Source organism: Camellia sinensis, chromosome 6 (assembly GCF_055761805.1).
Source record: "Camellia sinensis isolate YWXY chromosome 6, ASM5576180v1, whole genome shotgun sequence".
Taxonomy (NCBI): Eukaryota; Viridiplantae; Streptophyta; class Magnoliopsida; order Ericales; family Theaceae; genus Camellia; species Camellia sinensis.
This window is the reverse complement of record NC_138966.1, coordinates 161,976,841-161,992,892: the sequence shown is the minus strand read 5'-3', so window position 1 is coordinate 161,992,892 and position 16,052 is coordinate 161,976,841. Positions and strand designations below refer to the sequence as shown.

The following is a 16,052-nucleotide window of genomic DNA, read 5'->3' as shown; positions in this document are numbered from 1 at the left end:
TAATCTCCATCATTCCCCTTCAAGCTGAACTGCTGTGGGTTCATGAATATCTTATGAATCACATAAATGCAGCAACTCTGCTTTCACTGTTTTGGTTTGAAATCAGAATTGTTCATTGAAGCAGAATTTACTTCAAAGGTGAAAATCCGAAGTTGTCAAATGAGATTTGAAGTGCAAGTGCTAAAGTATAACATGGATGGTGAGAGATGGTAAAGTATTCTCTAATTTTTCCGTCCTCTGTTTAAAATACTCATAATTATTAGATCATCGAAAATTTTGTAGTGCGATAATCTTGAGAAATAATCGATAAATGTGAATGTTACAATGGACCTAACAGGCCTTGAAGCATTTTGTCATCTTCTTCTTCTTTCTTCCATTATTGAAATTCAGCTCCAAGTGGTAGTAGTCCCAAGACTTGTAGCATTAGGGATTTAGCTTATGATGTCCCTCTCTTCAGTAGATGCATGAACTTCAAAAATGACGGAACTAAAAAAAAAAAAAAAATTGGACTTTTTTCTGCACTGATAATTCAAGTCCACGTCAACGCATAGTAGGCTGTGGCCGAAACGCACACTATAGTTAAAAAAATTTCTTTGCACCGAAACGTTTTAAATTGATGAAAAATGAAAGGCAACTTACACTTGGGGGTTATGAATGGGGGTGGTTAAACACCATTCTGAATCAATTAGAAAAAAATGGATTCGAGGAAGTTGGTCGTTTTTTGTAACTTTCTCCTGATTTTATCCTTTTTTTAGCTTTTCAAGCGGCTGCAAGGGAATTGCTTGAACATTCCACCACTTGTGTCACAGGTAAATTTAAGGGGACTAGGTCTTAATAAATAAATTTATTGTCTAATAGGTTCTGCAATAATTAATGATATTTTCATCAAACACTATTAAAAAAAGTTATTAATTGTTAATTTTCAATGACAGCTTGAAAATTTTGTTACTAATTATAAGTTTTAGTGACAGTTTAAAAAAAACATCAAAAAAAAAAGTCGTTAATTTTTAACTTTCAGTGACAGTTTAAAAAAAAAAATCGTCCCAAAAAAAAAACACTAAATTTTTAGTTTTATAGACAATTTATAAAAATCATGACAAAAAAATCGCTAAGTGTCAATTTTTAGCAACATATGCAAAAAAAATCGTCACAAAAAATTATTTTTAGCGATGATTTTACTAGGACTTATTTTCAATAGGACTTAATGGAAATTAAGTCAAACTATTAGGACCTAGTGATAATTTTTCATAAATCTAACTTATCTACGAATCTTATCAGTTATGTTTGGATCTTAAATTTACTTACAAACTATTTTTATAAAATATTTTGCTAAATTCTTCTGTTTTCTTCTTTTTCTTTTTCTCTTTTTTGATTTTTTTTTAATTTTAAATCAGCCAATTTTTTGATAACTTGGCTCATCGGACTGATTAATTTGGGACCAATCCCACCGTTCATTAGTAGGGATCCAATTAATGTCGAAATAAAACCCGTATGAATTGACCTTAAAAAATTATTCACACTTAAAAGATTTCAAATCTACATTGAAGGAGTACATCCAAACCCTAGGCCAACCCCTTGGATTATTTATTTATTTATTTATTTTTCCAGCTAGTTAATGGTATTTGGTGTTGAGTAGTTGATGTGCAACTTTTTATAACATCAACAAATACAAATATATAAAAAGGTTTCTGCATCATTTTTTAAATCCTTGGAAAAGTGAAAAATGGTTGGTAGCAGAGTCTTCCCAGCATTTTTTTAAAAATAAGTCTATGAACCCCATTTTAATTATTGTAAATTTACTTTAAATGTGAGTGTGTGGTTGAAATCAAATTTGTGTAATGTACGATCCTGTGTAAAATAATCTAAATCATGAAATGATAATTATGAATAATTTCTGAATTTAAGTCTGAGTTTATAATATTATTATTTTTTAAAAACTGCTGCAAGAAGACTTCCCATCACTCTTTAGTGTATGTTTGGGAAGCGTGGTTGAGGCTAAATTAGCCAGATGACGACAAACAAGGCTGAAATAGCCACTACACGACAAAGCCTCTCCAACGGGTGGGAGAGGAAACGTTGTCCGGGTAAAATTACGAAAACACCCTCAAACAAATCAGATCATCATTGAGGAACTCTGATGAATGAATCCGAAGGCACAACACAACCAAAAACCTAACAGACGAAGGGAAGGAGGCGATTAGTGGCTACCAGCGGCGACGACATCTGAGCCAAGCTTTTTGGAGGAGATCGGGCCGGAGTAGGCATCTGCGGCGGCGAAGACGACTCCTGAACAGGTCGGCAAATCGGACGGTTGGGCCCTAACGTTGGCGGCGGCGAACAATAGACGGAACCCTCTCAAACACCACTGATCTTCAGGTAACTCTTTCAAATCCTTCTGATTTCGTAGATCTGTGTGTGTTGGGCCTCTGCTTACGATTCATGTCTGGAGCCCCTTTCTGTTTATACAACATTGGGATTTTTCGCAAATTTGTATAAAAGTGGAGAATCTGTATCTGTAAATTTTGCCATATTTTGTTTTTCCAAAGTTTTTTTTTTTTTTTTTTCCATTTTGGGTTCATTACAAATCCGGTTCATTACTGACCTGTTGAAGTGATTCGTCTTGCTTGGGTTCACACATTTTGGAGACAGATATATATATATATATATATATACATATATCTGTTCTTAAATACAAATCTGCAACTCTGTGCGTAATTAGGGCCGGACTAGGTTGAGATTCGTAAAACACTCTCTTCTTCTTTTGATTTTGTTCTTATAATTATCATTAAAAATCTGCCTTTTCTCAGATCACAATTAGAACTGAAAAATTGTGTGCTTGGGTTCACACAGTTTGTTCAGATCACAATCTGATTTGGGTTCATAGTCAAATCTGATGTTTTTTCAGATTTGTTGATTTTCTGCTTGGGTTCACACATTTTGTTCTTATAATTATAAAAATTACAAATTTCAGATCACAAGTTTGAATTGATGTATTCCTTAGGTGAATGAAATCTAATTATTGAAATTGATGTACACATTGTGCCACTATTACTCTGTACCCATTTTTCAAATAAATTCTGAATCAAATCTGTGAATGCACTTACGTTATTGGGAATGAATATCAGATTCTGGTAAAGCTGTGTTGAGATCCGAAAAACACTCTTTCGTCTTTCTGATTTTTTGCTTATAATTATCAAGAAACATCTAAAATTTCAGATTACACATTCGAATTCATGTATGTATATAATATCTGATCTGATTCCAATAGTTGGTCTGATTTATAGAGCTTCAGAATCAAAAATTGTGACCATATGTATGAAGGCACCGTTGTTTAAACAAGTTCGGAAATGCAAATCTGGTGTAGAATTGGAATATCTGTTCGGTTATAGTTTCAAATGCAGATCTTTCATTTTTTTTTTTTTATATAAATAAGAAATGCTGTTCCCATTTCTGAGTTGCTCAATTCCCATTTGTGCTTAACAAAAATTAACAATTCCCATTTGTGAAATGCTCAATTCCCCTGATTGTTGCGTAATAGAAATGCTCAATTCCCATTTGTGAATTTTTTTTGAATTACATAAAAAAAATTTATTCCAACTCTGGGTTACAAGTTACAGATATTAACAACAAATTGTCAAAATATATATAACTTGTGGTCGAAAAAGAAAAAAATTAAAAATTGTAATCAATTAAGCAATATATTAAAAATATATTACGAAGATATTAAAAAAATATATGTGAAATGTTTATTAGAAATTTTGATTTACAAGGTAAACACTGTAAACATTTTATTACACATATATGTAAAATTTTAATTATGAAAAACATTATCATCAATATATGAATAAATGTTTTCAAAAGAGCCAAAAAATATATGGAAAATATATTACCAATTAGATGTATTAATTTGCGTATATTTTTTCCTGAAGACGAAATGGTCAATTCTCAATTCAAGAAATGAAATTAATTACATAAAAAATATTTTCCAACTAAATTATATAAAAAGGAAGGTTCATATATTATCTACAGATATTAACACCAAATTACAAAATATATTATTTTTATATTAGAAATATATTAAACAAACAGTTTATTAAAAATACATTAGAGTTAAAAATGTATGCGTGTAAAACTTTCATTACACAGATATGACAAAATTTACTTATGAAAAACTATATCATAAATATATTCAACAAATATTTTCAAAATATCAAGAAAAAAAAATTTATTGAAAATATATTACAAATTAGATGTCTTAATTTGCATATATGTTTTGCTCAGAACGAACTGCTCATTTCTCATTTCTAAAAAATAAATTAATTAGCACCGTAAATATTTTTTGAACTACATTTGGGAAGGAAGGTAGATATATGTACATATATTAACAACAAATTCCAAAATTTATGAAATTTATGTTAGAAAAATAGAAAAATAACAGTTGACTAAAAATATATTACAAAAATGTTTGACAGATATTAATAATGTATTAATATTATATATTACAAATTTGGATGTAAACAATAAAGAGTGTAAAAGTTTTATTAAACAGATTTGACTACATTTAATTATGGAAAACTATATCGTACATATATTCCAAAATGTTGTTAAATAAAAAAATATATATATTGAAAATATATTACAGATTAGATGTATTAATTTGCGTTTATTTTTAACTCAACACGAAAGGGTCAATTCTCATTTCCTAAAAATAAAGTAATTAGCACCATAACTATTTTCGAACTACATTTGGGAAGGAAGCCACATATATTATGTACACATATTACCAACAAATTACAAAATATATCAAATATATATTACAAATATATTAACTAAATAGTTTATTTCCAATATATCTTAAACAAATGTTAGACAGATAGTACTAATGTATTAATATTATATATTTTAAATTTAGAGGTAAACAATAAAGAGTGTACAAGTTTTAATAAACAGATATGACTACATGTAAGTATGAAAAATTTTATCATAAATACATTCACAAACGTAAATATAGTACAAATATATTCTCACCAATCCATTTTGCTGCCTATCATAACAAATGTTGTACAAATATATTCTCACCAATCAATTTTGCTGCCTATCATAAAAAACATTATCAAAATATATTACAATATAGATTTATTAATTTGAGTACGCAATCGTGTTCATGTTCATTCATGTCAATTTACTTTATATTAAATCGTAGCATGGCGTCGTTCACCTCTACTGCAACTTCCAGTACATGGCCAGGACGAATGTGTGCCTGTGGATATGGCCCGTGTATTGTTAGGATTTCCAGGTCCACCAAGAATCCAGGGCGTTCCTACTTTGTATGTCCCCGCCCTGTGGTGAGTGACCCAATCTTTACCGGTCATAACTTAATGAACATTAACAACCCATGAAACTAATAGTTGCATACTTTTCACTCATCAGCCTTGTGTCAGTTGGATTGGTTGGTGTGAAGAACGAAGCCATGAGAACCAAGGCTATGCGTCAGCCGGAGATGAAATTGCCATGCAATTGCGGGCTGATGTCATAGACATTCAACAATCCTTGCGTGTGCTTAAGACCATTGTGTATGTGCTCTGCATTGTCGTTGTTATTTTGTTGTGCCGTATGTAAGCACCGTTACCATGTTCTTAGTATGTACAAAGACATTAGTATGTCTTGAATATGTAGTTAGTATGTAGTTAGTATGTTTGTAGTACGATGGTATTATGTTGTCGCATATGGGAGCCGCAATACTAACTATCATGTTTTTGTCCACTACTAACTCCCATGGAACCTGTGTACGTACGTAAAAAATGTTTTCAATGGGTATATGCAAATTTCATCTTCAGCATCATATATCTGCGTTTGTTGTTTTTAATGTGTCATCTGTTGTGTGTGTGTATATAACAACCAAATTTGTGATTTATATCTTTTGTAACCGTACATTAGTAATGGTTTCCACACGTACTTCGCCTCGTAACCACTCGAAAAGCAAAGCCGTTGTCAGTGACAAGTCAACCAGTCTTGAAGAGACACAAACTCAGCTAAGCCACAAGGCCTCATGGGACAGTAAGTCAGTCCGAGTTTTCCTCCAGTTGATTACAAATGAGATTAGTAAAGGAAATCGGCCATTCTTAGTCCTCAGCCAGGCAGGGTACAAGTCGTTGTCAAGGAAATTTCAGAGAAAAACAGGAAAAAAACATGGACTTAAACAGTTGAAGAATAAGTACATGAGCTTGAAGAAAGAGTGGCAAGCGTGGCTGAAGTTGATGGATTCAAGCAAGGGAGTGTCCGGGATAGGCTTTGACTATGACACCGGTTTGTTTCAGGCACCTGACGAGTGGTGGGACAAGATGGAATCAGTAAGTACATGTAGAAACAAGTTTTATATTTCTCATTTACCAGTACATTTTTTACTTCTTAATTCAACTTCAATAAAATTTATGAACATGAAATATAACGTCAACCTCTTTTACACATGTACATGTCTGCAGATCAACAAGGTGTGTGCGAAGTTCAGGAAGAAAACGTTGGAACACCGTGACTTGCTGGAGACGGTTTTCATGGGGGCAGCAGCTACTGGGAAGCACCATTGGACCCCGGGAGAGAACATTCCTGAAGCTGCTACGGACTCATCTGATTCAGTGCGTAGTTTGGGGGCGCAGCCATTCGCTGATCCGATACCCACAGGAGTACAGGACGTGGATTCTGATTCTTCACTGGAGCATGTGTCGATTGAAAAGGCAAAACGGAGAAAGACGCCATCAACAAGTGTTTCAAAGTCGAAGAAGGCAACAAGTGGTGCGTCTGTTATTGCGGAGAGCATGAACAGAATGACAGATGTGGTTCGTTCGAAGAATCAGCAGGTCACGGTCAGGCACCTGACAGGCAACGAAGCACTGTACACTATTTCCGAGTGCATGCATAAACTGAGCAGTATTCCGTCCCTGATTGGTACACCGTTATTCCACTTCGCCTCCACACTTATGGATAACGCTGATTACCGGGAGGTCATGATGTGCCAGCCTGATGACGACCACATCATTGGCTGGCTTACACAGAAGCAGCTCCAGTGTACTGCGTCGGGGCCATTTTCAAACCTGTTTGGGGGTAGGCGGATGTGATGCTACGGTCTTACGAGTGTTGAAGATGCATGTCTTTTTCTTCCTTTTCAAAACTTAGACTTATGGTACTGTTTGTTATGTACTAAAACAGGATGGTGGTGTGTGCATGTTTTGCATTATGTCTTTTTTTTTTTTTCTTCTTGCTAGCTACGGGCAGTGACAAGTTTTAGGTAAGTGCATGGGTTGACGGACCGGAAGCATGGTTGTGCTTCGTTTTTGGGAAATGAATGGGATGTTTACGGTTTAATATTTTGTGGCGCTACGTTTAAGACAGGGAATTACGTTTTCGATGCACGCTTCTGAATGCCTATATGTCGCAAGTTCTTTTGTTAGTTTTGTGGTTGTTACAACCATGGCCCCCCTGTAAAGCATACGTTGAACAGCTTCTTTTTTTTTTTGCAATTCATATGATCATGCCTTCCAAAGGACATTGGTGACAGCATTGCGTTCATTACAAACAATGTTGACATTGTATAATTGCAAAATTCAATATAATTTAACTCAATGAAGCACGTGCAAACTAATTGAAAGCCTGCCACTTTTGTAGGTTTTGCATCAACGAAAACGCGATGAATCCCTGGGATGGAAGCAACCATGATGAAATAATGGAAATGCTGAATCAAATGGCGGTCCAGCTGCAACAAGAACAGAACTGCACATTTCTACAAGCATGCCACTTGGCAACAGAATGGTACCAAAAACACATGCATAAAACGCCATGTCGCACTTCTATACTAACCGGGAATACATGGATATGCGAACTATATGCGGGGCATATGGGTCGCTTTGAGGAAAATGTTTGCATGCCGAAGGAAGTTTTTGCCGCATTGTGTGAGACATTAGTAAATGATTTTGGGTTACAAGTCCCGCAACGTCCACATGGCTTAGCTGTTGAAGAAAGCGTTGCGATGTTTATCCATGTCTTGAAAGGGAAGCAAAATCGGGAAATCCAGGAACGGTTCCAACATTCTGGGGAGACTGTGTCGAGGCACGTGCATAACGTATTAAATTCCATGAAAGAGTTCATTGTTGTCCATTGCCGGCCCACATACAGTCAGCATCGTATACATCCATACGTGAGGTCTAGACGGAAATACCTACCGTTCAAGGTACTTCAGGAAAACATGATTGACATATAAATGAAGAAAATATATATGTTTTTTGTTATTAACTGCACGTGACAAATGTGAAACACTTGTTACAAAGTTACGAAACAAAACATATGATCCATGTTGACAGGACTACATTGGCGCAATAGACGGAACACATGTCAGTGCATGGGTTACGGGGCCAGATGCAGCAACATATTTCGGTAGGAAATACTGTCACACACAAAATATAATGGCCGTTGTCGATTTTGACATGTGTTTCATATTCATTTCTTGCGGATGGGAAGGAAGTATGCATGATAGTCGCATATTCAACGAGATACTAACAAATGACAACGTCCCCTTCCCACATCCTGACGAAGGTAACACATGGCCATGTTATTAGATTTGTTAACAAATACTTATTTGCTGACAAAGCGTTATATGAAAATGACGCAGAATGTTGGTTTTGGTGTCATACATTGTCGTCATGTCTGCAGGCAAATATTATCTTGTCGATTCTGGCTATGCAAACCGGATTGGTTACTTAGCACCATTCAAAGGCCACCGTTACCACCAACAAGAATTCCGGCGTATTGCAAGAAACGCGATGGCAAACACGCCAAGGGAATTATTTAACAAAGTCCACTCGTCCTTACGCAGTGTCGTGGAACGCACTTTCGGTACCTGGAAAAATCGATGGGGGTTTATTCGAGACATGCCTCGGTATGACTTTGCAAATGTGCAAGTTCAGTTAGTAGGTGCGTCAATGGCATTACATAATTATATACGGCGAAACACAGGTAACCCAACAACTGTTCAGCCAATCTGTGACGAGGAAGAGGCTATGACAATAGTAAATGCCATACCAGAAGTTGAACATGACGAGGATGGTTTAATGGTTGGAGATGAGGACCCCCATATGGCATTGGTCCGCCTTCACATACGCGACAAATTATGTTACATGCGTAATAACGGAATGTTAGGAAATATATAGTACTCGAAATAATGTTCGTATGGTCGTCACGTAATGACACACGTGGAACAGACTGTATTCAAATATATTATTATGTATAATATGTATGAGTTGCCAGGGGAATGTAACCCCTTCCAGTTGCTGACGTGCCTAACTTAAACAAACAACAATCCATACGAATTTTGCTTTTGGAAAAATAAAAAGAAGGTGAAACAAATAAAAACAAATTAAAAAGAAAACTAATACACAAATTGTAATGTGCGACGTGAATTACAAATAAATGAAACACATAAATATATTAAAAAAAAGTTATTGTATACCAATTAAAAAAAAAACAAGACTTAGTTAAAAATAAAAATGGAAGACAAAAAAAAAACATAGTTAAAAAAAAACATAGTTATAGTAAAAAAAAAAAAATTTAAAAACACAAAAACATAAATTCCCAAATAAAAATCGAAAAATTTAAGCACAATACCCCAAATCCAAACCGAAAATGAAAAAAAGTAACAGGAAAAAAAATTTAAGCATAATATGAAAAATCCAAGCGCAAAATAAAAAAATTTCAAACAAAAAAAAAAGTTAACGCAAAATCCGCCAAACTACAACAAAAAAAACATAAAATAAAAAAGACAAAATTTGGAGTTGCAAAATTCGGGAGATCGAAACACAACATACAAAAATTGTCAAAAAAAAAAAACGTAAAGCAAAAAATGCCAAAGCGAAACCCCCCTCCAAAAAAACAAAACAACAAAAAAGGCAAAATCGAAACCCCAACATAACAAAATTAAAATAAAAAAGAAGAATCAAAATATGGCAAATTCAATTCCAAAAAAAAAATAAAAAAAAAATTAACAAATTAATCAAAAGTCGGCAGATCGACACCCAAAATGAAAAAAAAGAAAAAGAAAATAAACACAAAAAAAAAAGACAAATCCAAACCCTAAAAAAAAAAAATAGCAAAATACGTGAAATCGAAAGATAACATAAAAAAATTTTTAAAAAAATATAACAAAAAAAATGCCAAATCCAAAAATAAATAAATAAATAAATTTAAACAAAAATCAAAAATTGGAAAAAAAAAATACCAAAACAAAAAAACCAAATTTTTTTTCCCAACAAAAAGCCAAATTTGTATAAAAAAAAAAAAACAAAAACAAAAACAAAAAAAAAAAACCGAAAATATGCTAAATCCAAACCCAAATAAAAAAATCAAAAAAATGGAAAAGGGCAATTTCGTCATTTAACAACATGACACCTCACCAAAAAGCCAAAAAGCCCAAAAAGCCAAAAAGCCCTTTCCAAACCAGGCTTTTTAGCCCCAGGCTAAAATAGCCAAAAAAGCCAAAAAGTCAAAAAACCAACCCACTTCCCAAACGGAGGCTAAATTGAGTAAAAATTCTTGGCATTTTAGAAACTCACAAAAAAAAAAAAAAAAAGGGTTCAGTAGCAAGATTCAGGTGCCAGAAAAAGTTTGCCAATGTTTATTTATTATGTTTTTATGTCACTTGAAAAACTCATGTGTCTTAAAAAAAATATTTGACAAATTTTGTTGCACGGTCCTAACATGGGAATTTGGATGGTAATGGTTGTTGTTAGAAACAGGTAAGATGGATAGGGAGATTATGTTTGGTTGGAGGATTTGGGAAGGGATTTTGAAAGAGAAATGAAAAAAATGTGTGAAATTAAGGAAAACGTAGGTATATTTTATTCACATTTTACCTTTATAAATTCCCGGCCAAATTCAGCGTAAAGAAACCAGTAATTCTCATGATCCCTGGGCCCACGGTTATATTCACAATTGATATGATGATGTTTCTTCATCCTAATCTTGTTGCTTGGTGTGGTATTGAGCCCTTTGTGGTTCACTACTACTCTTTTCATATAATTGTAAGATGGTATTTTGTAAAACCATGATGGGCTATTATTATGAACAAAATTCAACTAAAGGATTTCCAAGGCTCTTGTTTTTCATTTGTTTGACCCCATTCTTTGGGCTAGGTTTTGTATTTCCTTTCCCTGTTTGGTTTCATGGAAAATATTTGTAACAATATAATAATAAAATGTAAAGTAAATGGTGGGAGAAATTCTTAATTTTAGATGATACTTTTATCTTTTTCTTGTCTCCTTGATTATTACTGAGCATATTTAAATGCAGAATTTTAGTTTTTAAAATTATTTAAGTAAGATTGAAATGGTGAAGGAAATTTTTTTATTTAATTATTTTTCCTTTTCCTTATCTTGTATCATTTATAAGAATAAAAAAGAAACTAAGTAAATAAATTCAACTTTAAACAGAGGCTTCTAGTTTTAGGGGTTTTCCCACATAGATCTTAATAATAGAAATTTATTTTGGAATTTACACCAATAAGAGTACCCTACACTAACGAGGAATTATTATGTGTTATAGGAATTTCACATTAATGATATAATTAACCAATAACAGGAGCCTACGTGGCTTTACAAATAAGAAAATAATTAAGAAATAAGACGATATTATTGGATGAGCACATGGTCATGTGATTGTCCTAACTCATAGGATAATTCCTATTAACTCTAAATGCCATTTTGTCATTAGTAGAGGGGGAGTGGGGCCTACAATTTTGTGTTGAGTCATAAGGAATAACATGGGCATGGTGTTTAGTGAAAGGTGAGGGGAAATAATACAGAAATAAGATTACATTATTGGATGGACACACGACCATGTGATCGTTCTAATTTCTATAGGTCAAGTGGTATGCTGGACCACCAAATAAATTTTCCTCATGACACACATAAAATGTACTTGTGGGCACATATGGATATATCGCACCTAGTAACTTTAATAAATTCATAAAAATGATATTAGTTCTTTTTATCAGTGAGATCTAATCATTTTATTTGGGATTTTTTAATTCAAAATTGGCATACACAATCGCAGTGATAGAAAAATGTGATGTGTATAGTTTTGGAATATTGGCACTTGATCACATACAGGAGAAACTATTTCAAGCCTAAAATCATTGGTTGATCAAAGATTAGAACTTGAAGATGTGTTATATCATCGTCTTTTGCCTCCTTCTGGTCAAAAAATTGAAGATGAACTGAATTCCATTGTGAAGCTAGCACTGTGGTGTGGTGCTTATGTGTTGATCTACAATCGCGACCTATCATGATTGCTGCATCTCAAGTACTTGAAAAAAGGTTGGTGATCACTGTGTGCTGAGCAACAACAATCAAGCTTGGGCACAGTAAATTTTAAATTTGAATAATTAAAAATGTGTAATTTTGTAATATGTGACAATTGTATGTTTGAACTATGTTGATTATTTACTTTTTATCTTATGCTTTGAGAGGAATTATTTTTCAATAAAATTTTGGATAATAAAGGAATAAATTTATAGATCTATTAAAATCAATTCTGCAAATGGTCTTTAATAAAGGAGATTTTTTTCACTTTTTAAAATTTTAATTTCATTTTATAAAAAAATTTAATCAAGGAATTAATTAAGGGAAAATTGTGTTTTAATGGCAACAATTCAAAAAGTGAGAGTTGTGTGACAATTTTCATTTGTATCCGGCAAATCATTTTGAATTTCTATGAAAATTATGATTATTTTAAGTTGCTTCTAATTACCCAATAATAAAGTTAGTGGATCCACACTAATCTGTATCATTCGCCTTCAAACTGAACTACTTTCTCTATTTTAATTTAAAATCAGAGTTGTTTTTAGAAAATATAATTTACTTTAAAGGCGAAAATCCAAAGTCTTCAAATGATACTTTTGAAGTGCTTGATTATGAAATTGATAGTGACAGGTGATAAAGTATTCTCAAAGCTCTCCATCCCCAATCTTAAAATATTCATAATTGTTATATCATTGAAAATTTTAAAATGTAATAATCTTACAATATAATCAATGAATGTAAATATTACAACGGGCCTAACAGGCCTTGAAACATTTTATCGTCTTCTTCTTTCTTCCATTATTGAAATTCAGCTCCAAGTGGGAGTTGTCTTTTGTTTTTGGGACTTTTTTCTGCACTGATAAGTCCAAGTCCTCGTCCACCCATGGCCAGTTGGCTTGCTTGTGGCCCAAACGCACACTATAAGTTGAAAATTTTGATTTTCTTTGCTCTGAAACGCGTTAGATTGACAGAAAACGAAAGGCAACTACACTTGGGTTGGGGGTAGGGGTGCTCGAGGATCGGTTTTATGCAGTTTGCGGTTTAATTTTGACCCGCCCGTATTTATGCGGCTTGGGAAAAAGTCAACCCGCAATTGTCGGCAGTGCGGTTTGCGATTTGTGCAGATAAGGTTTGCAGATGTGCGGACGCTTACAAGCGGTCTGCGGTTTACACTTTTTTCTTTAAAAATTAATTTTTGAGTTTTTTTTTCCATAGAATTTAGGCATCAAATTCATTTTATATATTTGTGATCATTTGACAATAATTTTCTGATGAGTTTACAAATAAAAATTGACTGTCAATGCATTAAATGAAAGTATCCAAAACAAAAAAACCCTACACTAACATTTTTGCCATAAAAAAAATGTAAATTAATGCATTAAAGGTTGTACTCAATTAGAATTGCCAGTTCAATAATCAATAATTAAACTAGAAGTTCTATCGACCAAAAGGAAAATTTTATTAGGAAAAAGTGGATGAGTTACCAATGAAAATCATATAAGAAACCAAGTTTAGGACTTGATAATTCTACGACATTAAGAAAGTTGAGAAATACTTAAAAATAAAGATCCTAGTGTCATAGAGAACATAATGGTGCTTCTGTTAAAGTTACAAAGTTGGTATATAAAAAATAATAATAATTAAAGTGCGGACGGTTTTTGCGAGTTGCGGGTTTAACTCGCGACCCGCCCGCAACATGCAAATTTGTCATATTTCAAACCGTATTCGCCCGCATTGTGTTTGCGAAACCGCCCATTTATATACGGATTGGGCTGTTTGGGCAGTTTGAGCGATTCGAATAAACCGTTACCCACCCCTAATTGGGAGTTATATAAACAGGGGGTTAAACACAATTCTGTATCATTAAAAAAAAAAAAAAAAAAACATATATTTGAGGAAGTTGGTTGTTTTTTTGTAATGTTCTCTTGATTTCAATCCTTTTTTTAGCTTTGCAAGTGGCTGCAAGGGAATTACTTGAGCATTCCACCGCTGGTGTCACAGGTAAATTTGACTCTGTCCTTGAATCTTTAATGTTATGTTTGGATTTTAAATTTATTTTCTTTTCTTTTCTACTTTATTTTTTTATAAGTTTTTTTTTAAATAATTTTTTTTTGATAACTTAGTATTCATCATATTGACCGATTAATTCGGAGAACCAATTCTACCGGATGATGCTATGGTATATTTGGATGTACTATGCATCAGTTATGAGGATATATGATTTTATATCATAACTAATATCACGTAAATCATAACCATTATCATATTAACTCATAGATTAGTTATATTAATTATTCATACATACCACATTATCTCATGACTACCACATAACTAAATTATTTTAATAATTTAATTTTGAATTGGCAACCGACGTAACCGGTTACCAAAAAGAGGGCAAAGGAAATCAGAGAAGTCTAGAGGTCCCAACATCATATATCTCATAACCACTAACACATATAGCATAACCAAACACTCTTTGACACCACTTTGCTCATAACCAAAATTACATATTTTATAATCACTAATCAAATATCTCATAACCATTACCCACATATCTTATAACTAACATCACATATATCATAACTATTAATCACATATCTCATAACTATACCACTTTGATCATAACCAACATTACATATCTCATAACCACTAATCACATATCTCATAACCAAACACCCTTTGACTTATAACTACATTACTCTGCTCATAACTAAAAACACATATCTAATAATCACTAATCATATATCTCATAACCTTTACTCACTTATGTCATAACTACATCTCATAACCAACACCATTTTCCTCATAACCAACATCACATGTATCATAACCACCAATCACATATCTCATAACCATTACTCACATATAGGGGTGTAAATTTGGCCCATAGGCTCGCGCGACACACCCCAAATCCAGAAATTACTCTCTGTCTCTCTTGTTTGGGCTAAAGAAAGGGTCTAGGGATTTGTCAGAAAAAATTAATAGGGAATTTTGATTTTGACAAAATTTGAATGTTTGTTCCAAATTTTTGGAGAACATGGGGCCAAAATAATGTAATAATCATTATAAAAAACAAAATTAAAACATTTATGAATAGAGTATTATAATAAAATAAATTATTAATTTATAATTTTGTCAATTTATACTTAATTTTTTTTTATTTTTAATATAAATCCTTCATCTATTTTTATTAAGTAAAATTAATAAAAAAAGACTATTTTACTCATCAACTACAAAATGGATAATCACACCATTAATTGGCGTAATAAAAATATTTAAAATTTTAGAAATCACAAATATCATAATCAAGTCACAAAGTTTTGTAATATAAAACACAAAATACATAACGCCATCATTAATTGGCTTAACAAAATTGTTTAAAATTATAGAAAATCATAAATGTCGTAACTAATTCCCAAAATTTCGTAACATTAACCAAAAATTATGTAACTATCCACTAATTGGTGTAACAAAGACATTTAAAAAATTTAAAAACCACAAATATCATAACCAACTCACAAAATTTAATAGCATCAACTACAAAATGCGTAACTGCACCACTAATTGTCATAATCAAAATAATCAAAATTTTTACAAATCACAAATGCCATAACCAATCCAAAAAATTTCATAACATCAATCACAAAATGCATAACAAGACAACTAATTGATGTAGCAAAAATATCCAAACTTTTTATAAACCACAAATAT

The 16,052-nt window shown here is 32.7% G+C and overlaps 1 protein-coding gene across 1 annotated transcript; it reads left to right on the top strand.

Annotated features, from left to right (window-relative positions):
* The first annotated feature begins 5,939 nt into the window (after positions 1-5,939).
* Positions 5,940-7,112, top strand: LOC145793763 (L10-interacting MYB domain-containing protein-like). Its single transcript, XM_082876634.1, has 2 exons — positions 5,940-6,350; positions 6,483-7,112. Exons 1-2 carry the CDS (start codon positions 5,940-5,942, stop codon positions 7,110-7,112), a joined length of 1,041 nt encoding a protein of 346 aa, XP_082732760.1.
* The last annotated feature ends 8,940 nt before the right edge of the window (positions 7,113-16,052 follow it).

Excerpts from the sequence above, each read along its gene's own strand:
- LOC145793763 (XM_082876634.1), top strand. The coding sequence starts at position 5,940 with ATGGTTTCCACACGTACTTCGCCTCGTAACCACTCGAAAAGCAAAGCC. Across the intron at positions 6,351-6,482 it reads GGTGGGACAAGATGGAATCA|ATCAACAAGGTGTGTGCGAA; the intron begins GTAAGTACATGT and ends ACATGTCTGCAG.